The sequence below is a fragment of the Bombus pascuorum genome, chromosome 3 (genome assembly GCF_905332965.1).
Source record: "Bombus pascuorum chromosome 3, iyBomPasc1.1, whole genome shotgun sequence".
In the NCBI taxonomy this organism is placed as follows: Eukaryota; Metazoa; Arthropoda; class Insecta; order Hymenoptera; family Apidae; genus Bombus; species Bombus pascuorum.
Genome location: NC_083490.1, coordinates 407,142 through 435,016, shown reverse-complemented (window position 1 = coordinate 435,016; position 27,875 = coordinate 407,142). Strand labels below are relative to the sequence as shown.

Here is a 27,875-nt window from a genome sequence, read left to right as displayed (position 1 = left end):
GTATTATACCGAACAGATCGCTTTGCCGATAAAGCTGCTAATCCACCAGATTCATAGAGAAACAACAGCTGCGATATTCGCCTCTCACGCTCGTTAGCGAAGGAACGAAAACGATCGACGATCGGAAAACAATTCGCGATGTAACTTCTTCGGCATGGAAGATCGTGTAACGCGAGTGGAAAAATTCAAAATTAATTCTAAACCGTCGAAATTCAACGTAAACACCAAAGTATTACGTACTTGTACGTACGTCTAGATCGGTTCTCAAAAAGAGCGAAGCACAACTTAACCCTGAGAAATTTCAAATCGAAGAAACTATTTTTAGAGGAGCATACACGTATGAAAAGAAAACGCTTCGGAAACCGATCGAATCGGCCCGAGAAACTTTTGCGCCGTGGTAGGTTTGGAAGAAAAAACACCGTTGAGTGAAAACAGGCAACGCGTGCTCAACGCTAATCCGGTCGCAAAAGAGTAACACAAAGTGCCCTGTGAATCGAAGTGAATCGTGAACGCGCTCATCGTCTCGGGTCGAGGGCTGAACAAATATCGATTCGACGTTCCAGACGCGGCAAAACTGTTTCTTCCCGCGGAGTGCTCGCACACGAACTACGGATTACAACCGCAGCCGCGCGTGGCTGCTGGTTCGAATGCAGGTTTTCCGAGCCATTTGGAAGCACAATTTTTTTACGATCCGTGCTTTCTTCCTTCCATTTCTTCCTGAGATTTCGATTGGAATACACGATCGATACGACTGAATCACACACTGAGAAAACGAACGACAGTCGCAAAAACATATTTCCCGTTTATATTCTTCGCACGATTTTTACTAACGATCTTCGCAAAACTTCAACTATCGACTGCCAAGCAATCGCTGCTCGATCTAAAACGCAAGAGTCACCTTCCTCTCATTGAAATATCAGAAATAATCCAGACGAACTAATCGACCAACCTCTACATATATGTACGTACATGTATTCTATTATAATTCACCGTTCTCCACGGGAAAGTATCTACAGAAAATAACGCAAAAATATTCATAGAATCTGCCTTGCACCAAACACCCTATTTTCAAACGCAGATAAATATGGTTCCACGGTAGAAAACCTGCTTCGAGATTGCTTATCGTTGTACGGAAAAGCTACGCTTTTTACGCAGATTACGAACCGTTGTCATTTTTATACGTCCAGACCAGGTTGTTCTTTTCTCCGAGCCACCGCACCGCGCTATCCCGTCCTGTCTCAAACATCCTGGGGATTTTTGCTTCCTCAACCAGCTATTACGATATTCACATCCCCACGTGACTACGTGATCTTATCCTATCATCCAGATCTATATATATCGCAAGCGAAAGGTTTCCCGTACTTGTTCACCTTTTTTCCTTCCATATCTCCCCGTCCCCCCCATCACTCTGCTTTTCTGTCAAGATTCCTTATTCCTCGGCGTGTATTTTTCAAGCATCGAAATTCTGGGCCGTGTACTTTTTCGCCAAGACCCTCAAAGGGGTCGATCGACGAACGCATAAATGAGATTCCCAGTGGGTCTCATTCTCGCTTTTTTCTTTCTTCTAGCGCAGCGTCTTTGTATCAACGCGACGCGACGCAACTGTTATCCATTCCACGCAGCTCGAACGTGAAAAAGCGTGCAAGTCGCATCCGTATGGATGGCACGGCAACGAATCCTCGAATACACGAGGCAGACAGTGCGCAATGCTCGGCGATAGTGGAAAAGTCGAAGCCGTGTTCGAACGATTACGATGACGAATGCAACGGCGTAAGGGCTTTTGGATGCCTGGCCAAACGCCAGGGAACCTCTTTGCACAAGTTCCACGGTGATATTCGTCTGGAATTCTTAATCCGGCTAAACGTCCCTTTTAATCATCGACTTGGCCAAAGATCGGCCGAAACACGTAACAACGTGAACATTTCGAATCGAAGACGACGAACGTCCAGATTTTGTGAAATGAGCAAAATGTTAAACGAGCGAACGATCGGCGAGTGGAGTAAGTTGTTGATGTAAAATAAAAGTTTCCGCGATATTATCCAATAACCACCGAATCCAACCACGAATAGATTACCTCAAAGTTACGTTGCTCCGATCGAACTATCCGATCGAACTTTTCCATGTGACGCAGGTGTTGCACTAGTATAGGCATCGTGTAACGATGTACAATATAGTGTAATGTGGGCTCGTGGTAGTCGTAAAGACACCAAGATATTTCTCCGCGGACGTTACGTACAAGGGACCGCAACGCGAAATATTATACAGTTCTGTATCGGTAAACTGTAATAGCGTCGGGATACCAATTCCAGACCAGACTGTAGACCGCTCTTGCATACGAAAGTTATTGCCTTAAATCGACGCGTTATTTTCGTTCTAACCGGTACTTGTTTTTTATATTTCGGGAAAACGAGCTTAAAGACTATATTATAAGACAATTTTTGGTAACGCACGACTGAAATTCGTTATCGATAGTTTTCGTTTCGATGTAAAAATCTAGAATTTTAATTTAGAGTTCGTTAGGATGTCATTTAGTTATTTGCACATGGAAAATATTCAAATTCCGTGTAATATACGATGCAAAAATTACAGTTTAACAGTGAAGTCGAGATTGAATTTGCCACCAATTAAAGAAGAATAAAATATTTCTATGAAATGGAGAGTAATATAATCATTAGTGCGGAATCTTTCGATAGCGGGTACCTAGTGAACAAATTTTGTAACATTTCGCAAACTGGTCACGAATAAAATCGTAAACTTATATATCATAAAAATTCACGTAAAAGGATTCTGCTAAAAGTAATCGTTTCCAATGATAAAATTTATCGAACGATTCCTCTAGGACGAATCATTCGCTTGCTAGTTAAATGGAGATGTCGTAAGAAATTTAAATACATTTTTGAAATGCCTAAAACGTTCCTGGGAAGAACGGAAGCGCGCGATTGTTGCTAGGGAAATATTTTACAAAACTGCTCCGAAATATCGTACAAGACGTCACGTACATTCCGACTCCGCGTACGTCTTTCCTTTCGCAGTATCCGACTCTTTCATCGCATTTTTATCATCGCACATAACCCATGCACGTATTACGCGATATTCCTACGGGACTTTTAGACCGCTCGCAATAAATTCCAATTTCACCGCCTTTTATCCCTATCTACCTAAACCTGATATATTCGCGCTTTCGAAGCTTTTCTTACGTGGAAAACGGCTATTTCGGAAAATTACATTCAGATATATCGTCGAAGCATAACCGCTAGCAATATTTCATCGACAAATCAGCCATTTTAGTTTACCTAATATCACAGATTCTACGATTCGTCGTACTATCGTATTTTTCGTATGCACGATTCGGAAAACTCGCTCGTACCATGTTGACGTCGCCACTAGAGCTACGGGAAAGAGGATCGAGTAGACGAGAGTAGGACGAGTGAGATGAGGCGGACAGGTAAGAGGTCCTCGTTCTTCTTCGTTCTCGAGACCGCGTTCGTGTTGAAAACGCGAAACGGAGTAACCACGGAGAGCAGCCTCGCGCGTGTTTCTTCTCGACATCGAGATTGCTTCGTACGATCCTCGTTAGAAGCTCGCTGGACCTGGCTAGTTCGTTACCGACCGATCTTATCTGTGGCGAGTCGTTCTTTCACGAGACTCTTTGGCCCGGCTTTCTCCGCCGTGGACCGCTTCTCTTTTTCCCATGTATCTTCGCTTAACGCGGTCCTTCCATTAATTAATAATCACAAGCACCTGTCAACGTGTCGATAAATCCTTTGACAATAGTATGGAGGCGAGAAAATTCAATGTCGCGTAACCAAAAGATGAGCGAATGGTTACGTCGTTATTCGTAGTTACGTATATTCTAAACTTTATCGCGATATACTTTTACAGATCCCATAAATAAGTCTTTTCGCAGAATGCAATTTCAGATTTCACGCGTCTTCCGATCACGAAAAATATAATTTTATTTTATAGAAATTCACCGATTCGTCGATAAACTTGTCTTTTAACTAGAATTTTCCTAGCTCGGCCAGTTAAAATCCTTTCTAATCTTGAAACTTGTAAGCAACGCTTCGTACTTCTTCGACATAGTCACAAATTAAATCACAACGGGTACTCTTATAATTTCGTCTAGAAAGATCCTCGGTCGTCGATGCTAATGAAAACGTAGCTATAAATGCTAAAAATGGATACTTAAACTCCTTAAATAGAATAATTATAGGTTAATCGAATGTTTAAAAGGCAACGACTACTCCATACAACGAAGTTCTAGAGAAAATCGCGCGACTAGTTAATAAAAAGTGGCGTGACAGGACATCATACGCCGTATTTAACGACATTCGATTCAAGGGGACGACATATGGTACAAAACAGTAGCATTATAGGTGGAAAACGTTAAAAGCTGATTCGCAATTTAAACAGATTGGATATGTATAATTAATCGGTAGTCGGCAGAGCATGGAAATAACAGGACGTAGAAAAGACAACTGTCAACGTTCCAGGTGAAACCATAGCGAAATGAGTTATCGATACAACTTCCACTGAAAGCTGCGGTTAGAGAAACGAGCTGAACGCTGGTAATTTTGCTTTCACAAAAAACAAATTTCTAGTTAATTCCTTCTAATTACCCTGAATAACGAACGACGGTATAATTTCAGCATTGTGTCGCACGACGTAGTAATTCTATGTTTTCTCTAATGTTTCTGGTCTTGACAGTTTTGGTCGTCTGTTTTTAATTCCTAGAGTAGCGATGGTGGTAGTAGTAGCGGCAGTAGTGGTAGTTTTATTGCGCACAGAATTGCATAAACAAAAATTGTTTGCGCTAAAAAGATCGAACCGAATTAATCAAAATAATGTTTAGTTACTGTTTCAGGTTTTGGGGCCAATCAGAGTTTTCAAGTAAAAACAAAAATAAATGACAAATACCTATCAAGAAAAGCGTAAAAAGTCATCGAAAATCGTATACCTGTTGGTATATAATTTTTGTCGTTGTTGCGTTAACGTTTCGTTCGTTTGAGACGGAAACGAGTTGAAAGAAAAAAATGTTATCGCTTTTTAATTAAGCATTGCTTCCTCCGGTGCAGAGCAGTTCGATAGGTAGGTAGATTGTTCGAATAATTACCTTTATTACGCGAATATTTTACATTTCATCGCTGCCAAATACGTAAACTGTACCTTTTGATGTTAAATATCTGATGAAACATCTCGTTATTAAAGTAATTTAAATTTCTATTCGAGAAATTCACTTTTCTATTTCAGTGATTATGCGTCATTCCCATAATCAAATTCTACTTCATGGTTCGTTACCATGAAACATAAACTATGCAGCGGCACTCACGAGCGCGGCATTATTCCAAGAGAAAATTCCACTTCTACTTTTCTACGTCACAAACCAACGTGTAATTGTTACTTTCAGTGTTTAGTCAGTAGTTTTCTGTGTCGCAAATCAACACGCATTTACCCGGCATTCTCTATCGCCGTCGACGTACAACGCTTCGTTGCTATTACATATGTGCCGTGTATCGATGATTTTCAGAATTTGAAGAGATGTAAATTGCTTAAAAGTAGTTTCGTCCAGTTTGACGTCGATTTAAATAGTATTCAAATAATAAATAGTTTGCTCGAATGCTATTTATTTCTTCTTTTAAATGACCAACAGGAAACAAATTCTTCGCGTCACATACTCCCACTCTCCTTACATCAACGATAAACACAACTTACGGCGAAGATAAATTAAAATTAAAAATAAAGAAGGGACTAACGTTCGAGACTTTGAGAGCATTTGGTTGATCAAGTGCAACGCGTCGATATAGTCATACGCACAAATGGAAATGACAAAAAGGGGAATCGAGGAACGCCGTATCAACCGGAGAAAAAAATAATCGAGTCCAAGGCTTAAATAATCGCGATGGAATTCAATTAGGTCGCAAGGCTGTTTGTCGGTTCTTTTCGCTATTAGCGAGCACGGGAGAGAACATCGGACTTTCGTGAATGCTCCAATTTCTGGGAGCCTGCAAATTAACGAGGATTATAACTGCAGCTTTATTGAACGGATTAATCGCGACGAATTCCTTTCGGCGTTCGCTCGCGATAACTCGTCGGAGAAAACCGCGACGACTCTTTCAATTATCGAACAAGTTTCCCGAGAGAGATACATACTACTACTCTTCTCTTAACTCGTCCCACTGAGCTCGATCTAACCTGACGTCATGAACTTTCCACGGAACGTGTTCCCGATGCTGATACTCCTTAAGGGCGTAAACAAGTTAACTCGGGTATATATCGATTTTTCAGGATTAACAATCTTGAAGAGACACTCTGTCGACTCGTTGCTTGTGACGGAATTTGTTTCCGACAGAATCCTGATCGATAGAGCAAGTGGATTACAAGGAGTATATAATACGCAGATAGGGCGAATATATTCCGTGCGGAGCCACGATACAAAGAACGAAGAAGAATCGAGAAGGAAAGCTATTTTCGAGTAACGATCGATCTGAGAATATTAGGGAACGGTAAACGGCATTTAAAATTGTAGAATCTTTATTTCTTTCTCACTCGATGGTCGAAGACGTGCTACGAATTCGAGATTTCCGAAGGGCAATTCGAAGATACATGCAGCGGTACGAGTTACCGAAGTTTCTGACCCGAAGGAACGTGGCGACGCTTCCAAAAGATCGAACACCTTGCGTCAGTTCAGGTATCGGTCCACCCTCGCCCAGTGAATGGACGCAAGGAATGTAGCACTTGACAGAACGGTAGCGACTCTCAAGATGACGTTGATTGGAAAATTAAGAAAACGGAGAATTCGTCGCTACAGCTGTAACGCTAAAATCGATCACGCTTAACGGATAACAGGCGTGCTTAAACGCGAAGCGTTATGCTTAAGCAAATACAGTTAAACCAGTTCAGTTTTGTTCAATTTTGCTGCTTTCGATCGTATCTGCATTTCTATCGTCCCTCCTATCGCATTAAACCGTCGTGTCATAGGAAATCACGTACAGTTCGCGATATCAACGAGATCGGCTTTACACGCCCTCCTCGACTCGGCGTTCTTTTTTGGCCGGTCCATTCGCGAACAAGCCGATTGTACGAAGGATTAAAGGCTCTTCGGAGTTTTGAAATTACAAGATTAACACGTTTTACAGGAAGAGATGAAACGTAAAAGGCGATACGTATAAAAGGACAGGATTTCCTTGAACCGAGCTGCACGGCTGTTGTTTGCCATAGAGTGATGCAAATTAATCGTGAAATAGGTTGCACGAGGATAATTGCATACAGGAAGAAGGAACAGTCGCTAACGCGTTGTTAATTATATTCATGCAACGACATTACGCGGTAACGATCGCGCATTCGAAGGATAAAAAACAGGGATGCGCTAGAAAACAATTTATGGACGGTTATACTGTCAATTACGCTGGTCAATCGTAACAGATAGCCCTAAGAACGAGTACGCGACTCGTGTTTTACTGCCGATTTGGTAGATGGAGAAACGGTCAAAATATACCCGTCATAAACGGGACGTTAAGCCCGGAACAATTTCCTGCTTTTAATGGACCCGCCATCGGCGAGTGCCGTTCATTTCGAATAATTAATTCTTGGCGTGACTTCGTTTCGCTAGATTCATCCTTCCGAACCTCTCTTCGGATTACGTGAAAAGCTCTCTTGAAATTTCTACATATTCGGATCCGCGTGTGCGCGACGCGTATCACGAATTTTATCATTTCCGCGATGAATACGTTTTTCATACGTTGAAGAGGTGGTTGCACATCGACGACGGATAAATTACGAATAATTAAAATCTGTTAGGGTAGTAATTGAATTTTTCCATTCTACTCGTTCTCTGACATCCCGCCATTTCACAAATTCTTTCCACAAAATTGTATAACAACTTGATAAGATTATACGTGCTATATAAGTTTACACGATGAATATGTAATTGCATGGAAAATGGAATATCAAAAATTAAAATTATCCGCCAACAGAAAATGGAAGAAACTTTTGAAGATAGAGGAAACATTTAAGTTCATAAGCTGTTGATAAATTAGAATAAATTACGATAAGAGCAATGTTACATCGTAGGCTTTTGGACGTGATTATACGCGACGCAAACGGACTAACGATCCCATGAAATAAATAATTAAACAATTAAACGAAGAAATTAAACCGGATGATATTGGCCTGCGTGAAGCGCAAATTATACATCGCTGCAGCTGACACTTCCATTAGAAAAGCATGTGTTCCCGTTGCACTTGCGACTGCAACGACAATCCGCCACATTCGGGCTCATACTCGAAACGAGAGCAACGCGCTGTAATCGAACGAATCGCTGTTTCATCCGGTAAGTAATTTTACGAAGACGTCGATTTGTCTTTCTTGATGTGCGTTACATCGCGAGAAAATACAAACAACTTTGATATCGAAATGTATCATTTTGTGAATATACTATATGCTTAGAAAACAGTTATACGCATATTTGCATATTTATATGCCGTGGAAAATGAGAATACTGTTCCTGACAGAGCGCTCGTTTTCGAGTGTCAGATCCGTTCTGTGAAATTTACTTAATTTGATGCGACTTTTACTTTTGCTATTTTTTTTTTATTTTTTTACTTCTTACTAACCAATTACGTTGTCATTATTATTAGTATTATTCTTGCCACCTTCCAACGACCGTACATATACATATTAAAAATACAAATAATAAAGTTTTATTCCACGCAGGTATTGTACAATTACGACCGAGTGCTAATTGTTTCCGTGCACAGTCATACTTGAAAAACAATAGATTTTATCTTCCACTGCGCACATACACCCGCGACGTGTACAATGCGCTTAAATATCCATTCCAGAATATCTATTATCCTAGCGAGTATAAGTAACTTGCAAACTCTTTTTTTTTTTTAAGATCGTTTATATAAAAAGCAAGGAACCTAATTTTACCTAGAAAGCTAGAAGTCTAGAACTTTTAAATAAAGTTTAATCGATGTTGAAACGAGAGCGAAATCCTGCGCTTTATCTAACGATAAATTGTTCTGGTGTTACAGTTTAATTCTTGGCAGCTACTCCATCGTTTTTAGCTCTTTACTCTTTACTCTTTGACACTGACTGACTCATCCACTCGCTCTTTCATTGTACCGCACTCTTACAATTATCACACGCATACCGCATATCGCATCACGCTCATACCATATATCTTCGTATATCTGAAACCACACGTACGTGTACGTGTACCTGTACATATCTAAATGTACGTTCCACTTGAAATTGATCATCAACTTCAACAGGTATACAACCTCTTTTGCGTTATCCGAAGCATTTGTTATTTCGGTGCAATGGCAGAGAGGATTGGTCGTCGACGCTCGATATACGCGAGTTCATTCGCCTCTTTCGGTGGAAAATAACTACGATAAAAATATACGAACCTTTTGCAAATGTAACGATCACGAGTACTCGTCCTGTGGTTTCTATCGAGTAACAGTTACGAGAAATGGAACAGAAAATCCAAGATGGAATTAGAGCTTGTGGAAAATTCTCGGGAAAGTTGTTAAATCCGAGAATTTGGGTCAGTTCGATTTATTTCAAGTATTGGTAGATCACGGATAATGTGATATCGGATATCTGCCACCGCGAAGAAGAGCAACGCGAACGTCGTCGCTATTTCTCCGATCTGAAAATACAGACTCGAAGCGAGCAGTTAAATAAGACACACGACTTTGCGATAATGTTCGTCCGTGTTGGTGAAACGCTACTCGGTTTACGTGGCATTCGAACTGGTTTCCGATCTATGTACGTAATATCGTCGGCATAATTCAAAGTTCTGCAAGTCACAAGACCGTCTTAGAGATGTCATACGTTCGATACGTCATGCGTAAAGCAGGTATTATATAAGTTATCGTAAAGGAAGCGTTCTAATTTCACATCTAAAGTTTTTGTCAACCATAGATCGATCGTATACGTTACATCGATTATTACATTACATTGAATTCTTGTTTTACAGACACGTAGTTTTCATACGATCTTAGAACGTGATGTAACAAATCGACATAGATTTATCTTTCTTTAGAAGATAATCGCGATTTCGTCTATCATATCGAAAACTTTTCAATTATTTAAAAACTTTTGCAATTTTGAAAGTTTCGGTCAACGCTGACGCTAGAAACTATAGCGAACAACTCTATTAAAAGTCGAACAAATCGTGAGAACCAACATAAAAATATTTCACGGTTCGTAACTGGAACTTTAATTGCATTCTATCCCATCCAAATCCAGCCAAGTTCAAGTTTACTAATTATTCCGGAGACAATCAACAATGGTTCGAATCGGTTCTTCCCATTGCGAAGACAAATCGCAATCACTCAACGGCGACGCCATAATTATCGCACTGACGTTTTTAATTACCCGCACGAACGAGCTCGACATCGACCTTTTCGTTCGGTGCGAAGCTAGACTTATAACGAGAGCAACGCTTTCTGCCACGTTGGAAATGAAGTTTCTGAATATCGTGATACGAGCTCGGTTAATGGAGTTGGACGAGTCGATCGTCTATTCTATCTCTCTATGATTTATCTTTCCAATTTTGTCCTCTCCACGAACGTGCAAAACAATAACTTTTCGATGATGACTATATGAAATAAGAGTAAAATACGAAAATGAATTTAAATATCTGACGATACGTACGTTATAATTAGAAGTCGTCGTTTCGAACACGTAATAAAAAGGCACGTGTATTTATGCTCACGAAGCTATTTATAATAAAAATGTTTCACGAACGTTACATAAAAACTCGTAATAACGACGATAATGCTGACAGATTAACTTAAAAGATAAACAATTCTAAAGTAGACCATCGAGAAAATTTCACATAACGCGGTAAAATTAGAAGAGTAAATAAAGGGGAACTTTGCTGATTTCTATCTACTATCGCTACGATAGAATAATAAATCGGTTGAATTTTGAACTCGGTGTCAATCTTATAAATCGTTATGTGGAAGCCTTTGATCGAAAACCACTTAGCTGTGATGAATTAACAACATCCATGCGTTGCATTATAAAAACAAAATAAATTGTACAATTTTATCGCTAACAGTCGATCGATTAAAGAAAATCGATTAAGAATTATTCTTAAAGCGTCCAACTCATCGTCACTTCCTCGTTCGCAATCCGTAAGAGATTTCCCGTCTTGACTGTCCACCGTGACCGCTGTCACATATATAGTATTGCGAACTCTTTCACGAGCAAGGAAATATCAAGAAAGTATCAATCCGTTCCCTTCTCGTCGTTCGTCCAACGTAAACAGAGCTTTTCCCATTGATCAGATTCTACGAAGAAGCGAAGGCTTTAAATAAAACGCGATCGCTCAGATCGAACGACCGGATTACCCGGCACGGTCACTACCACTACGTACTACGTACTACATACTACATACTACATACTCGTTCGACTCGTGAAGCCTGCGTTACACTCTTGATACCTCGAGCAACCGGCAAAGCGCGTATACAGAGACGCGTAGAGAAGAAAATTGTCCGCGTGCAACTGCGTAATGAAAGGAGAAAGGAGGACGGATCGTGGTAGAAAGGACGCGACTTATTTACCTACATCGATTTATTGCGATCGAAGAGATTATATCTGCGGGCAGCGTTCCTGCCGGCGCTACATGTTACATCCACGCTGAATCACGATTTAATTGGTCCCCACCGAGAATCGATCACTCGAACCGTTCTTTCCCGATCCTGGTTCTTGCGATCCTCGCGAGTGTTCGTTTTTCTTCGCGGTCGTGCCGGTATGCGGTAGCGAAGTGATACGAAAATACGAATAACGCGCAAATTACGGTTGGCTAATGCGAGAGAATTATCTCGTCGGTACGAAAGAGCAACCGATAACTAGGCATCCGTGTTTGTTTAATCGACGACATTTTCCTCCATTTTCATCTTTTCGAAGCTACGTTTTGGCCCGGCTACCACCTATCTGCAATTCTACACGGTACTACACAACTCCTGTAATAAGAAAAGAAAAGAGGAAAAAAGAAACGAAAAACATCAAATCAACTGCTAAAACGCTGTACCAAGACTCCACGCCAGAAGTCATCTCACTAACGACTTCATCGAAACAAAACTCGTGATATTCTAAACGCACCGCAACACCAAACACAACCCGTTTCAGCATCCTGCACGCATCCAACGTACACACAGATGTAAACGTTTCGCAACGCAAATATCCCCCTTGCTAGCGTGGTTCAATCTCGCCAGATCCGAGCCACATTCTCGTTACATAACTCGAAAAAATTCCGAGATCTCTTCTGTATCCGTGGTATCCCATCTTCCAGATGCGTTTGACTCCCTACACAGACTGCGGGGCACCCACGCAGCCGCGCGTTCACGATACACGTGCCACTCTCTTCCTCGGATTTTCATTTAACGCGGCAGATTAATTCGCGCTGGTAAATCACGCTCGAGGAATATTCGTGTGCGAGTGGCTCGGTATCGTAGCCGGCATTGTATGTTAATAGCAACGGTTGGCCCGCGGACCAGAAATAATAGCGCAAGTGCATCGAACGCGCAGATATATACGGTAATGTACATATACTTAGGTTCGCAGGTGAGGTCGCGACCGACACCGCCTTCTCGTTTTCTAGCTGGCAGATATCGTGTTAAACCTGTAACGAGTACCGAGTAGTACCGATCGCCGTAATCGTCCTTCGGGAGTCTATCGCTGGCAATAGCCTACGTCCAACAGCGTATTCGCAAATCGATTTCGAGCTATCGTTTTTGGTTGGCTTTCGAAGGATAATTCGCTGGCCACGCTGCTCGAACGACTACATTTTCTCTATATATGGAGGTACCCGCCAAGCGTAAAAATCATTCATCCAGCAAAAAGAGGAAGAAGAGAAAGGAAAAGTTTAACTTACCGATCAAGTGCTTTCGACGGGGTAAAATCAACGTTCCTCTAAAAAAAGTTCTACTTGTCAGATACTCTCGACTCGCTAATACCAATTTTCTTCCAAAAGAAGCTGTTTTCGCGAATCTTATCTACGCGTCAAACACTTTGGACGGGGAAAAATTTGTTTTCTTGCAAAGAACCGCATTCGTCCAATTCGCGCCTAACGCGTGAAAATCAAGTTTTAATTAAAACGAGTTTAAATGTTCGTAGTCGGCATGATCGTCGGTTGTTTGCGCGAAAGGGGCTTCAACGCGAAACGGGGTGCGTTGAAAAATACCAGAGCTTACCACAGTAATGGACCAGGATATGAAGAGTGCCTGCGTGTATCCGGGAATCGCACCAGGAACTGGTGTCGACCTGCGGCTCGAACAGAGAGAGATCGAGACCCTCCATGTCGCTCTCGCCGCAGGAATCGCTCAGAGGCTCCAAATTACCGGAGTTTGCCACCTCGTCCTCGTTCGTGATGTCTTCCGGAAGGTTCTCGCCGCCTCCGCCGCGGCAACGTGTCGGTGTCAACGCCATTTCTCCACGATTCTTGCCGAAAGCGTTGACGGACACGCGTTCGAGCGCTTCCTTTATGCGCCACTCGATCGTAGGTAGCTCTGCGAGTCGACCGTGATATTCGAGAGATACTTTGAATACTTCAGCGAGCGATTTGATTCATCATTGGTCGCGGCACAGCGTGCCGTTGCGCGGCTGCTTTCGAGTCAGAAACTGAAAGCACATGGTCACGGCACGGACTCGTGAGATACGCGATTTAAACGCGTCGAAAGTAAATCGAGGCATATCGAAATTCCATTTGCACGGCATAGTTACCGCCAGAACGCTTTCGATTACAGACTTGCTTCGCCGTTCGCGTAAATTAATTTTGCCGTCGCCGTGAATTGCTGTCTCAATAACAACGGTAGCCTGTAGCAATCGTCACTTTTATTTTATTTTATTTTATTTTTTTTTTTTTTTAATCGCCGCATCGATCGAAGAGTTTAGAGAGAAGGAGGCCGTACAAGAGTATAATCGAAACGTCTGCGACGTAAAATTTACAAAGTAGAGTTAGGTCGTTTGATTGTTTCTTAGGGAAAGGGTGGACGAAACGATCTCTCGACGAAACGGTGGATAAAATGATTCTGAAGAACGGCGCAATAATAAAAGTTTTTTAAAAATAGCGGTGTTTTCAAAGAAGTATAGAAAGACAGACAAAGTGGATCAAAGTTACGTCCGTGACACAGGAGAGAACCAAGTGCACTCGCGATGCCACAGCTCTGAAAGTGGAGCTCTCGTGTCTGAAACGCAAAGACCCTCTTTAATTAAGCGAGCTTGTAATTAATTGCCTGTTCTTGGTCCATCCCCCGCGCGACATGTCAACGAGAGTTATGACCTATCCAACAACACCGAGTAAGCACTCTTGTCGGCCGGACGAGCCAAAGCAGCTCCGAGCATTTTGCTTTCTTTGGCTCGAGAACAAAATTGACGAGAACAGATTTGAGCAAACCGACCAAAACGTAGAATACGACACGAGTGAACGGAATAAATTAAAACGATCGGTAATAGCTACATTTAGAGAAAACGGCGATGATTTCCTTCCAAGAATTCGCTCGATAAACCCAACTAATTTACGAAGGAAAGCATAATATTCCGTGCATAACATTTCGTTAACGATTCTTCTAACCGTGTTTCATTATATTATACGAATAATCGTGCACCTTTTTTCAGTATTTTAACATTGGGAATTTCCTTCTTCGATATTTTTGATTCGAAACCAGGTTTTTTAAACGAATTATCAAACTACCGTTAATTTCGATATCTATTAAATTCGAATTTAATTAAAATAGAAATCTATCGATCCGTTTCATCTTCATAACGCGAAGATTCGCTTTTCACCGAATCCCGCAAAGTAACGTAACGCGAGCTGCCAAGAGGACATTAATTACTCGATGTTCGTGGACGGGATATATCGCGACAGCAACGTGGCATGCTCTTACGTCGATAAATTGTTTACACATATTTACACGGTCCGCTTCCTGTGCCAGCCGAGCCCGCCACTACGGATGCAAAAGCGAAAAAACCAGTTTCAATGAAAAAGGATAACGGTGTGCGAGGAACTTGCATACCAAAGCAGCTTCGCACGATGAAAATCTATTACCATACACACGGCTGTTGGCTCCCGCGACCGTTTCGTCGAAAGAACATTTAAAATTTTCAATTGGAGATTTTCAATGAAATATGATTTTCTTTCTCAAAAGATTCTCCTGTCGAGAAATTTAATCGACCAAATCTTTCCTGTGTATTTTACAGACTACGTTGGATAGAACGCGTGAACTAGCTTCGATAGCGTCTCGAACGTTTAAAATTGTTTTTACAATAACGATAAGGTTCACTCGTTATGAAGAAAATGCGCATCGATACGATACTTTGGTCGCTAACGACTATCTGTTTTCGTACGAAGTGGATGTACGAGGCACGGAAACGAATTTCGTTGTTCGCGTGAAAGCTACAACGGTATAGAGTACAGTATACAGTAAAACGTAAAAGGAGGTGCGGGAAAGTTTGTTTTTCTCTTGTCTTTTCTCTTGTTGTTAAATTATTAGTATTTTTAACTTTCTATTTTTTTTAAATAGCTTTTTTTGCGTAACCGATAAGTAAAAACTACGTAATATTCTTGCGAAAAGGAAATCTCCGCTCGAGAACGTGTAACAGAATGAAAGAAATATCTCCAACTAAAGACAAAACGATCAACATCTATCGTATCGATACGAAATTAGATGGATGAGTACGTTCCCACGTTTTATTGGGAACATACTCGTTTATTTATCTCGTACGCGTATCGCGATGCACGTATCTCCGTGCAAAAGAGATCTAGCAACATAGGCACGAATCGATCGGCCAAAAACGATTAGCTAGGACGCGGGAACGCGTGCAAAGATCGAGATCGCGGTTCGCGGCAATCACGCCGACGATCACGGCACGTGAACTGGTTTCGCGAATACCGAAGAAGCGTGACGTGTGCGTGGTCGCGTGTGTACGCGGGCAACGACGAAACAAGAGCGAAAGAAGGAGAGAGGGAAAGGTGGAAGGAAAAGGGAAAGCAGGATCCAACGTACAGGTCGTTCGCATCCGAGTTCGAAGTTGGCGGGCGAACCTGTAATCGTTTCGTGACCACGGAGCAGAATACGTTTGCCCGCCTTTCTTTTCGCCTCCGTTTCAGGGCCTTTTCCAGCCGACCGACACGATCAAAAGGAACACGACCAACGATCCTGCGAGAAAGAAATTGGCCGTCGGCACGAACACCGAAATTTCCCACACAGGAGAAAAGTAATTTGGCATTTAGAGCGACGGCGATATACGCGCCACTATACACCATGTATACCAACATAAACTGACGGTTAGGTTATATAACAATAGGTTATAGGCGAATCGTTTCCATAACGATATTCTCAAAGATTCTCAAGTTGCATCGCTACTACTCCGTGTTCTTTCTCCTGCAAAATTTCTCGTGTATCGAGACAAAACAGCCAAGCAATCCGCCCAAAGCCGTCCAAAGTCGTCCAAAGTCATCCAAGACCCTCGAACGCGTACGAAAGGCAGAGAATCTGCGAAAGAACCGCGACTAATCGTGCCATTTAGGCTCGTACGCTAGGCCGGCTTCCTCGTCGATCCGGTCAGCGACGTTCGTCGCCGATGCGAGAGATCACCGAAGACTCGTTTCCATCTCTATCCCGAGGCGAGGAATCGAAAAAGAGCTTAGTCGAAAGAAGAGGTAGCTAGGATGAAACGAAACACGCTGTATATCCGTATACGAACTCTGACATTTCGAGGCAGTGTCGCAGACTCGTACGCGGCTGAAGCTCGTGAAAAGGATCTCGAGTGGATCCGTTCCGGCTACCGCGAGGACCATATCGCCGCCTGCTCGGGCCATGGAGCCAGACGGAACGGTCGAGGATGAGAGCAAAGAGGGACGACCGAGTACCTACTTACGACAACCACGATCCCTCGTAAACATCGGATGGAGGCCTCCTGGGAATCCGCAGCAGGAACAAGGATACCAGGTGCACTCGTCTTGATAACGAGCTTGGAAGCGCTCGCGCGCCCGCCGAAGATCACATTCCGCCCGTTTTTTGCTCCGATGGCAGATTTACGAGTGGCGGTGAGCCTCGATTCAAATTCACCGCCCTCGGATCCACCGCCTCGCGGACTCCAAACGATAAGGAATACGCATATCCGGCTAACGTTATAGACTGGCTGCTACGCGTGGTAGCCAACGTCGATTCACGGCGATCGTGCAGCGCTGGCTGAACCATGCGACGACACAGGAAAATAAATATCGTCGAATAATCGCAATATTCGTGCGATCCGTTCGAGCCCGTATCGAGTAGCGATATCTCTGATCGTAACTACGTACTTGGATCAGTTTCGTCGCGTAATTTCCCTACGACCGTTCTTACCGAAAGCTAGTTCCGTACTTTCCTATTGCTATACCGACTAATTAGAGGTACGTGTATCGAGTTTATTACCATTTAAAGGTACTTTATTTTATTGCTACTACTTTGATTTACGCCTGGCACGAATAAAAAACGACTTAGCGGAAAAGTACAAGTACGTGCAAGTATCCTTTTTACCTTCTATTCGAATCCGATTATCGTTCCAAACCTCCGCTCTCTCTCTCTCTCTCGGTCCACAAATACCCATCGAAACATAGTCTTCGCTAACGAAGTGCATAAAAACCTTCCAACAACTTTCCAAGTAATCAAACGAGAAGAAAGTAATTGCCTCGTAAGTTATCGGGGAATCGATAAAGTCAGCGGAGAGCAAAACCTCGGAACAAGAGATTGCGCGAGTGATTCGAATCGCTCAAAGTTTCGGTCAGTTGGAGAAGAAACGCGGAAGGCGATCGAAACATTTGCCTGCGTTACCTAATTGCTGGTTGGCGATCGGCGTGTATCGGTTCGAGCGTAATGTTGATTTAAATTCGCCGGAACGCGTCAGCTCGCGCGAAACGCGCGCCCCATCTGGCCGTGGAACTCGGTTATGCGGACTATGCCCCGAGGAGAAGGTAAGCCAGTAACAACGGATAACGACGATGTGTTACGCCGTGTACGCGGGAAAGAGAGAGGCAGGAAGCGACACGGAAGAAACAGGACAGACGGAAAGGAGAGACCAGAAACGAGATCGAATCAGCTGAGAGGGAAGCCGGTCGGGACTGTAGAACCCAACAGAATGGTTCTTTAAATCAGCGATACAGCCAAGATTTGTCAAACGTGTACCGGACCAAGTCGGGTAATTTGTTCCGCGCAAAGACCATCGCCGTTTCTCTGTTCTCTTTGTTTCGAGTTCAGCGAATTTTGGGAAATCGATTTCGCCCGTGTGAGGTCTCATACGCTTGTTTGTAGACGTTGTAGCGGAGAAACGTAAGCGACTCTTTCTCACTTTTACACCGTACGATTGATCTATTCCAACATTTTTTCAGCAAAATTTCTTACCAAAATTTAAAATCCATAATACATCTACATCAAAATATCGGATGTAGATGTTATGTCAAAAGAAAGTAATATTACGTTTACAATGTCAATCGCCAATGCTTTATATATTCCACTTTTTATAACATGTAATAATTTTTAACTCTCGATAGTTTTAATAACATTTTACTACGTAGGTGTATAGATAACGACACGCTCTTAATTAGTTAATTAAATCTTTGATCGAATTAACTTTACCGTAACAGCTGAAACAACCCAATCATCAAAAGAGATACATTCTACTTTCTGTAACAAAGTCTTTCTCTATTCGAGACAGGATTGCAAACTTCCTAACGACATACGCAGGCAAATACAGACGCAACCACGGTGAATCCAACAGTCTACGCCGACTCCCTAATAACTTAACGGTTAACACCTGCGGAATCGAAACTAAACAGAAACACGACGCGACGTTCGCCACGATCAACCGCAAACTACCCAGTAGCCGTGTAATCCGTCCTCGAATGTTCGAAAACAGAAACTTATCTCTTCGCACGAATTTCAGGGAGCAGACATCGCGATTTCTCGGTCCCATGGTTCGACTATCCCTCGTCCCTATGGTTAAAGGGACTTTGGTCCTGGAAATTCAGTAACTCGACGGATCAAAAGCTGCTAACGGAGCACGATTATACGGCGACGAATCAAAAGTCGAGGAATGCCAAAGGTGTCCCGCGTTCCTCCCTCGTAGGCAGCAAGTCGCTTCATTTCGTCGAGTCTTCCAGAGTTTCCACGATGAGATCGCGTTCCAAGAGTCCACCTTATAAATTATTGATGCTTCTCAAAGGTTTTCCAACGGAGAGTAAACGACTCCTACTAAGGTCTTCGCGTCTTTCCTCCCTATTCTCTCTCCCTTTCACGCGCGCGCGCGCGCGTTTTTCTTTACGCTCAACGATAGATAGAGTTAGCTGCGAGATATCTGCGAAAGCGACGCGGAAAACAGGAATTCGAAATCGTAACTCCGCGCAGAGAAGTTGAAATAAAGGGTTCACTAACGACCGATGCTATAACGACTGAATAAAACCTTAACAATCATAACACGCAGACCCGTAGGTTTCTTGCAACATCGATCTTATGGCACGACTAGCGCCCGGAGCTTCAAGGGCTTATTACGATCTGTCTTACCTTGAAAACCCATTACGCGCAACCGAACTTTTTTCGCGGTCATAAACTTTCGTTCCCTAAGAGCGGCGATCCGTGCCAAGTCTCTAGCAATCACTAGAGAAAGCATCTTCTTTTTCTTTTCATAATGCAGCGAGAGTGCGATACGTTCAACCTGCTGAAAATCGAAGTTTCGTATCGTGGGTCGTATTATTCGCCGCGTATTATCGGATCGTCGTGTTACTGCTTCGTTTCTAGGTGATGGAAAATTTAAAAAGGTATCCGAGAATGTTATCGTTCGGCCAAAACAAAACGAAGAAATAATTTTTAACGTACACGTACGTGCCGATTGTTACGCGGAACTAAACAAAATTAGACGATTCTATTCGATAGCGCAAAATGTAATTGTCGAGTACACGATTCGAAGCAACCGACGATCCTTTCGTCCCGTTACTTTCTGCGCCGATAAGAGTATAACGAGCGAAATGAAATTTTCGATGAATAAATTTAATTAAACCTTCGGTAAATACGTAAGACGCGTATATATTAGAAGAAGGAAAGAATTCTCTCTTAATCCATCAGGTTTGCTTAATCCATCGGTTGGAATCGATTAATTTAAAATTGATTAAAAGGCTTCGGCTATTTCGATAGTATTCCTTTAAATCTATATCATATTTTTACTAGCGTTCTATATTTAAAAAATTTCAGAGAATAAAGAGTTTAATACCGATATATTTAATTCTAACAACACGCTATTTTTATACAAAAATTATTCCCACTCGACGATTTCAATATCCGTTGTAACTGAGAATAAGTTAAATAACGATGCTTCGAGCGTAATCGATCGTCGAAAAATTTGATAATACGAAAAAGGCGAACGAACAAATATTCAAAAAACGAAGGGCGACGTGAAAATGCGCAACAAATGACCAAGCATCGATCGGAACGAACGATCATTTCATACTACATTCTCTATGAAATAAAACGAACATTGGAATCGACGTTTATTACATTTTCGTTACTTCGCTACTAATATATTTTTTACAATTTCTACCCAATTTGCACGTCGTTAATGATCTGGTAAATATTTTCAAAGTAATTAGATATACCCATGTGCCTATGTGCTCGCAGACAGAAACATAGGCGATAATTATTTGAATATATATTTATTTATTTCGTCTTATCTCGCTTTACCAACTAATTTCAGGAACAGGAAAACAATGAAACCATCGATATACGAATAAAATAATTTACTGCTTCCATTTATTTATCGACCTTCCAATATTTCAAATTAGAAAATAACGATACAATTTCGTCGTTTCAAATTGCTATTACATACTTTCGATAAATCGTTGTTTCGTTCGATTTTAAACAGCGATATCGTAAATAAGATTACAGGACGGAATGCAATCTCGTCTCTTTGTCGTTCAATTTCAAAGAGAAAGTACCTAACCTTGTTTACCACCTATGAGTAGGAGGTATGCTTAATTGTATAATTATAAAGTTGACGAAACTCTTTTAAACCTAAAGAGCTTTAAGAAAGACTGGCAGATATATGTACATCCTTTGACTTATACGATGTTAAAAAATAATCGAATGATTCTTCGAAAGATAACACACCATCGCAGGGAAACGATCTCGGGTTGCCTCGGATACCACTACAACGAGGATTTAAATTTGAAAACGGTTGGTATATAAACACGCGGATGAAATTAAGCATTTATATGAATAACCATTCACGGTCAGCTACGTTTAATTATGCAGAACCTCGCGAGATCCATTTGCTCGGCAGAAAGCGACGCGTCAATTTTATTCGATGCCCCCCCCCCGCCCATCACTGGCAAATCGTATTAATCTTCTTTACTTTACATTAGCGACGATGGTATTTACATTCAAATGTCGTAATGAAAAGTCGATCGAGTTGAAACTAGCTATGCCGCGAACGTAAACACGTTCCGTATAATTATTCTGTTTACAAGCATGGATAAACTTCCTACTTCTTAGAAAGGGAGTTTGTTAGAGAAAGAACAGAGTATGTATGCGTTAATACATACGTGTATACACGTACGAGTAAACTGTGTACGTTGGGAAAGAAAAATCGAACGTTATTCGTGGACGAAGAGTCGATGAATCCATCTTTGCATTTAACTTTGCGAAATATTCTTTCTCTTCGTTGATATACACGTGTATACATTACGAATACACGATTATCGACGAGTCTAAGTTTATCCGTCTCGAGAATACTTCGAAATCTATGAAAATCGAGGTCATAATCGATCGATAGGGGAGAACGAACCTCGATTCGTTGAATTGCAAATGCTTTCGATAAATGTAGTTTCCGATCTAATAACGCGTTTAATAACACAGACTAATTTTCTAACCTGTACACGCAACGTTAGTCGAATTCCGCTAACTTTCTAGGATAATTTACGATCGATTTTATTTCACGATGACAAGTATACCGGTATAAAACTCCACAGCGTTTCGATTTCGATATGCCTCGGAAGATCAAACGGTCCGTCAGAAATACGTACATCGATTGGCAGTTACCTGCACCGAAGCGTTACGACGAGCCGCGGACGTCGCGTCGCGGCGTCGTCCGAATATTTCGAGCGTAAAACTCGGCGAACTTTTTTCTTCAGCGTTGTCGCCGCGATCAAGATAAACGCCCGAAAAACTTGGGGTTCAAGGACTTTCGACCTGGAGTCAACGTACACCAAGACATACCGACACGTCGCTCCGAGTTCTTCCGATTAAAACATCTCGCATCGAGAAAGACCGCACGAGTTACCGGTTTTTCGTCGTTGGAAACGATCCACAGGATGGAAATTATCCCAACGAATCGCGTACGATCGCGAGAAACACCAAAAACACTGTCACACCATCGCGCGAACATACGACGACACTACGAACGACTGGAACCGGATACTCGAACCACTGTACACATCGATGCGCCACTTACCGCGCGTGATTCTTTCGATCGCTTCGAAACGGTGACAGGCGAGCGAGAATTTTCAACGGCAGGTCGGCCAACTTTTTGAATGGTCACATTTTCCCGCTGACCGGCTACTCGAACGGGAACACACGACATAGACGCGATGCTTGCTTGCCGCAAACTGACAACGCGGGACAATGCTAACCGGCCGAGACCGACCGACCGCGCACGGAAATGGCCGACCGAGCCGCGAGTATTACGTGCGTCGCGTCGACCGATTGACGGACGCGGGGCTATTGATATTTCCATGCTTCTGCTAATCCTTTCTGTCGGCGGTTGAACCGACGCGAATTAAATTCTTTCCTCTCCTGGAAAATAGAGACGCTCTCGCGGGTTTCCTCCTCTCTTCGACTTCTCGAGCGCGAAAGGCCAGCTAATTAGCGGCTGTGTGGAAACGTCTCCGTTCTACCTGTCCTTTCGCGATTACACACGATTACACACGATTACACACGATTACACACGATTGCACACGTCTTCTCCCATATATACATACAAGAAACGAACTGAAATTTCGTTTTCGAAATCCTTCGTGGTACGTAAATATATCCGATTTATACAACTACGGACTTTAGATATTTTGCTATTCAAGTTTAAACGTATACTGAAATGGATAATTTGCTCAGAAATTTTCCGCAAACGGAAGAAAATGCAAAGATTATGAAAAGAAAGATACTACGTATTTATCGTCTCGTTCTTTCTATTTTCCGCGTATTATTCCATGTAATTTTATACTTGAAATGTTTCCATTGATAGAAACGATGATGACAAATATAGGTGCAACGACGCTGTATAACGCACATATTCTATAGCGAAACGTAACATTATAAACTTGCAAACTAAATGACATATACATGGAATATAGTTTGCGAAGATGACACATTTTTATTAGAACTTTGAATCGAGAAGGGTACGCAGAAATTTTCAGTACACGGATTTCAGTGTTTTGTTCGTCATTAAACCATCCCGTCGTCGCTATCTGGCGGTCGACTCTTTTTTCTCTTTGCCATCGTAGATGTCACGGTGACAAATGGCACGAGGTACGCTCGAGGTTAATGACAAACTTTCCTCGCTGTCTCGAATGGAAAAAGAAGAGGAAGAGCGGTAAATTTTATTCGTTTCCAATTTCCAAGAACCACTGTTGCGCGCAAAATAGCTACTATATCGTCAGCCATTAGATCAAGACGTACAAAACGAACAATTTTATGGAACGAAAGATGAAGCGAGATGAAAAAAATACAACGATTCGTACGAAGAATCGTTGGTATCCACAGCTTCTCGGAAAACGCTGGGCAGAGGAGGAGGGGAAAGAAGAGAAAGCGATCGAACGTTAGAAAAATACGTTGAACAAAATACTTGAAAGTTCGTTTATTTTTATTTTTACGAATAAACCATTTTCGTCGTGTATCGTTCGTTGCGTGAAAGAAGCAAAACGTAAAAACTACTTTTGTAAAGTCGTTTGAAATAATAATCCAACGTGTTGTGCCACGTCGAAAATTCTAATCGGATCGCTCGACGAAACTATGGATCGACTTAACGAAACTTTCCACGATTCTTCGCGTGGCGAAAGGTATTTTTATATATACCAGCCAGTCAACGTTCTTCGAAAATCACGTAGGTAGAAGCTAGCGTCTAAATACACGTGTAATTTTCAATTTAGTAAGCAGGCAACGAATCGATGGAAATAAGGTTTCACTTTTACACGTTTTATGATCTGATTCGTCCGACAACTCGTCGACTCGTCCACCGATATCGATCTGTTCGCGTATATGATTGCCTTTATCAGACATTACAAGACACGTACATGACATGGTGTATCTCGAATGTATTATATCAAGACCCAGGTTGGTTCGTCCGTTACACGCTCGATATCGATCGTATTAGAATCAAGGATTTCGTTCCATCCGCGGATACATAGGTGCCTTCGGCGTGCACCGGATAGAGACGTCTACGTTGCCGCGTATCGGCCACTCCTAAGTTATACAGTTAGCGGCAGCAGTCAATGCCGATAAACCGGTCGTGAAAATAAAGCATTTGAAATTAGCCAGACGAGCGTGTTCTTCTTCCCGTGCACGCGCACGAAACGAGAAACGAAACACGACCGGCCAGAGGAAAGGCTCGGAGGAAGTGGAGGGACTTTGAAGTCGAAAATAGCCAAAAATCCGGCAGCCTGCACAGACTAACGCGGTTCTCCGCGCTACGCGACGGCCTCTTCCTTCACGGTCGCCATGGCTAGAAAAGTAACGGTGCCCAACGATCGTTGAACTTGCTACGATGTGACGGCCGGAGCCATTAAAGACAGGCCAAACAGAATATGGGATTCATTGTCAGCGCGAGAACGATCGTTCGACTCGGCTGACTCGGGGAACGCCGCGCCGCCTGCAGCCTTCTTCCTCTCTATCTGACCGTGCCGCGCCGAGAACATAACGATGCGATAAGATACGCGAATTTATTGAAGTGTAAAGCCTGCAAATTATCAACCACCGCACGGCCACGACGACGACTGGTCTTCGGCTATTGGCGGAGTTTATCGCGATCCGTGGAACGGCCAATATAACTGGAGGAAAGGGTACGCGAACCAGCCTCCGCGAAGATTGACGCGATGATATTCAAGACTGCACAAGACTTACAAGTTGCGTAATACGTAGCGTAGTCGCGATCTGCGTTTAGACGGTAGTATGACCAGCGATACGTGTGTGCTTCGAGTCGAAGCGGTTCGAGCGGTTCGAGCGGTTCGAGCGGTTCGAGCGGTCGATCGATAGCTTGGCGGATAGAACGATTTTGTCAACCGAGCACAGCCGTCTTTTTCTATCTATTATCTATCGTTTGAGGATAGCTTTATACAGGATCTTGCACGAAACGATAAAGCACGCTGTATCTTCGAAAGGGAAAAAATGTTTTCGGAGGATACAAATGGGATAAAACTTTTGCTATAATACGATAGTTATAATACAATAGAACGAAGAAATTTTGTCTTTCGAGTATCGACCGTCAAGGTGTTCGGTAACGCGTTTTATCAGGAACTTAAAAAATTACACAGAGAAACATAACTCGTAGGTTGAATAGGGGAAATAATAATGGGAAAATTATCTTTCTAACGTGTCCAAATAAAGCTCGCCTTCGATTTAATCACCATCGTTAAGGAAACACATTGTTTCATCTTGCTCATCCAGATGCGAAATAACGTATACCACGTATGTATACTTAGTATCTTAGTTGCCATCGTCGAACGAAACTCATACCCGACGTATTGCGCAAAGTCATGAATATTTATGCCCACGGTACTACTGTACCATCGAACGTCTTCCCCTGAAAAATTCGCCACGATGAGAATCGAAACGGTCGCTACCCGCGTTAATGACAGACATTAACGCGTATATTAACGAAAATGACTGACAATAACGTCTCATTGTTCTTGCGACACGACCGCAGCGTTGTGTCTAAAAGTGGTCATTCCACTTTCTAATGCCATCTAACGAGACGACGAGCTTTTATAAATTCTATTATCCGCAATCGGCCCGCAGCGTCGCAATTATTCGTGAAATTTATTACCGTCTACCGTGAGCGAGGACAATTCGGGACGGATCTATCCCCGATGTCGTTCGTCAAGCAACATATCGTCGTAATAAGATGCTTCTTCGCGTAATACGCCCGCCGTTTATAAAGCGTTCGCGTTAAATAAATGGCGGGCGCAAATTACGGGAAGTAATCACGTGTCGTTCGAAGCGATCGTCTTCGCGATAACAGCTTCAGCGGCCGTTTACAACGGACAAGGTGTAGTTCGTGTAACTTTAAAAAATTTTTTTATCGATCTGTAACGACCATGTAGCTAGCTTTTTGTACCTTTTCTCAGTCCCTCGTTGTCTTTTTCCTTCTCTTCCTTCGCGTCTTTACATCGAATATTCGATCTTGCCTGTCAGATCGACGAAAGGTATCGCGCGTACGAAGTGCGAGTGATCCGTTTTAAGCCAGACGTCATTAAGCCAGATTTAATTAAAACGTGTTGTCGTAGTAACCAGTGTATACTGGATTAGGCGGCGTGTACGAGTAGGAATATGTACGGCACGTAAACGCGCGTGATCGTTTTGCCATAAGGATGTTCCATTCACTAACGTATCGGCGAGAAAATCCACAGAATATACCGTATAAACAACTTTCTGCCACGGCCAAGTATCGAACAGTGCCATCGATAAGTGTGCCTGCTGTTCGCTCTCTACATTCATATGCAACCTGATTCTACTTACCGATGCCACTTACACCCGGACCTAGATATTTTACTGTTGGGTATCCTTACTCCACTTTGCCGTTTTACCTACATCGAGTTTAGTTAAAATAAACTTTACTTATTTATCGGTTAAGCATTAACGCGTAATAATGATAATGCGTTATTAATCGAAATTGAATCGCGAATTTAGATAACGTGCATTAGGTAAAAGTTCGTTAGCGGACGTGTACATTTATCATCGTTATACGCGAAAGTGTGCTACTTTTTAGAACGGTTGCGATGCTTTTATCGGCAGCAATCGAAATCGTCGATTTTCGAAATCTATCGAAATAGTCGTCGTCTTCGTACTCTTATCTTTTTCGGCCAAGGTCAAAGCAAAACAAAAAAAAAAAAACAAAAACAAAAACAAAAATGAAAACAAAAGTCCACGCACATCGAAACCTCATTTATCTTTAGAAAAAGTCGGCCGTATGATTAACAAGTAGCGACCCCAGTAGCGTAACGACCCAAATTATGCGACGCACGTATCCGACACAAGGTTCACCGGATGTTCGGATGTGTAGCCAGCGCGCGCACGCGATACTCGAGCTATCGACGGAATCGTGACACGGTGGAAAATATCGATGGTTAACAGAACAACGCGGAAACTTTGACAGGCTGGGAACATTCAGCGCGCTACCTTTTCAAACTGCCACGCGAAACGGCTGTACGGAGGAAAGAAAAGGACAAAAGTGGACGAGAGGTTGACGGAAGGAGGACAACAGCATCGGGTCGGCCTCGTAGGTTTCCTCGAGGGCCCACGATTCATCCTCCCGATCGTGTGCCCGGATTCCGCCAACGCTCACGGCATTCGTATTTCATGCCATGCATGCGCAGCAGATATACCAGAGAGAAACGAGCGGTTGAGAAAGAGGAAAGAAAAGGAAAAAAGATAAAAGACGTTGGTGGAGAACACGCGAGAACGCGAACAGAGCAGACGGATGCGATGAACGGGAAAACGAAGGAGGGAGCTAGGTCGGCATTTCAAATCACTCGGCAGGCTCGCGCGTTTGAATAAATCTAACGGTGAACATCCGCGAGGAGATGCGAAACCAAGTAGTCACGGACTGGACGATGAAACGGT

The 27,875-nt window shown here is 42.6% G+C and overlaps 1 protein-coding gene across 10 annotated transcripts in view; it reads right to left on the bottom strand.

Moving 5' to 3' along the window:
* Window positions 1-27,875, bottom strand: part of LOC132905207 (ras GTPase-activating protein raskol) — a 256,732-nt gene that overhangs the window by 159,993 nt on the left and 68,864 nt on the right. For 2 of the 10 annotated variants that reach the window (XM_060956259.1, XM_060956261.1), the window contains exons 1-2: window positions 22,070-22,650; window positions 13,215-13,641 (exon numbers count right to left, since the gene is read on the bottom strand). The exons of 4 other annotated variants lie outside the window; for them this stretch is intronic. In XM_060956259.1, coding sequence (XP_060812242.1) covers window positions 13,215-13,449 — 235 coding nt within the window. In that variant the 5' untranslated portion in view covers window positions 13,450-13,641; window positions 22,070-22,650. Of the gene's footprint in view, window positions 1-13,214; window positions 13,642-22,069; window positions 22,651-27,875 lie in introns of those variants that run through there. 4 more of the 10 variants (XM_060956263.1, XM_060956266.1, XM_060956260.1 and 1 more) reach the window with 3 other exon arrangements.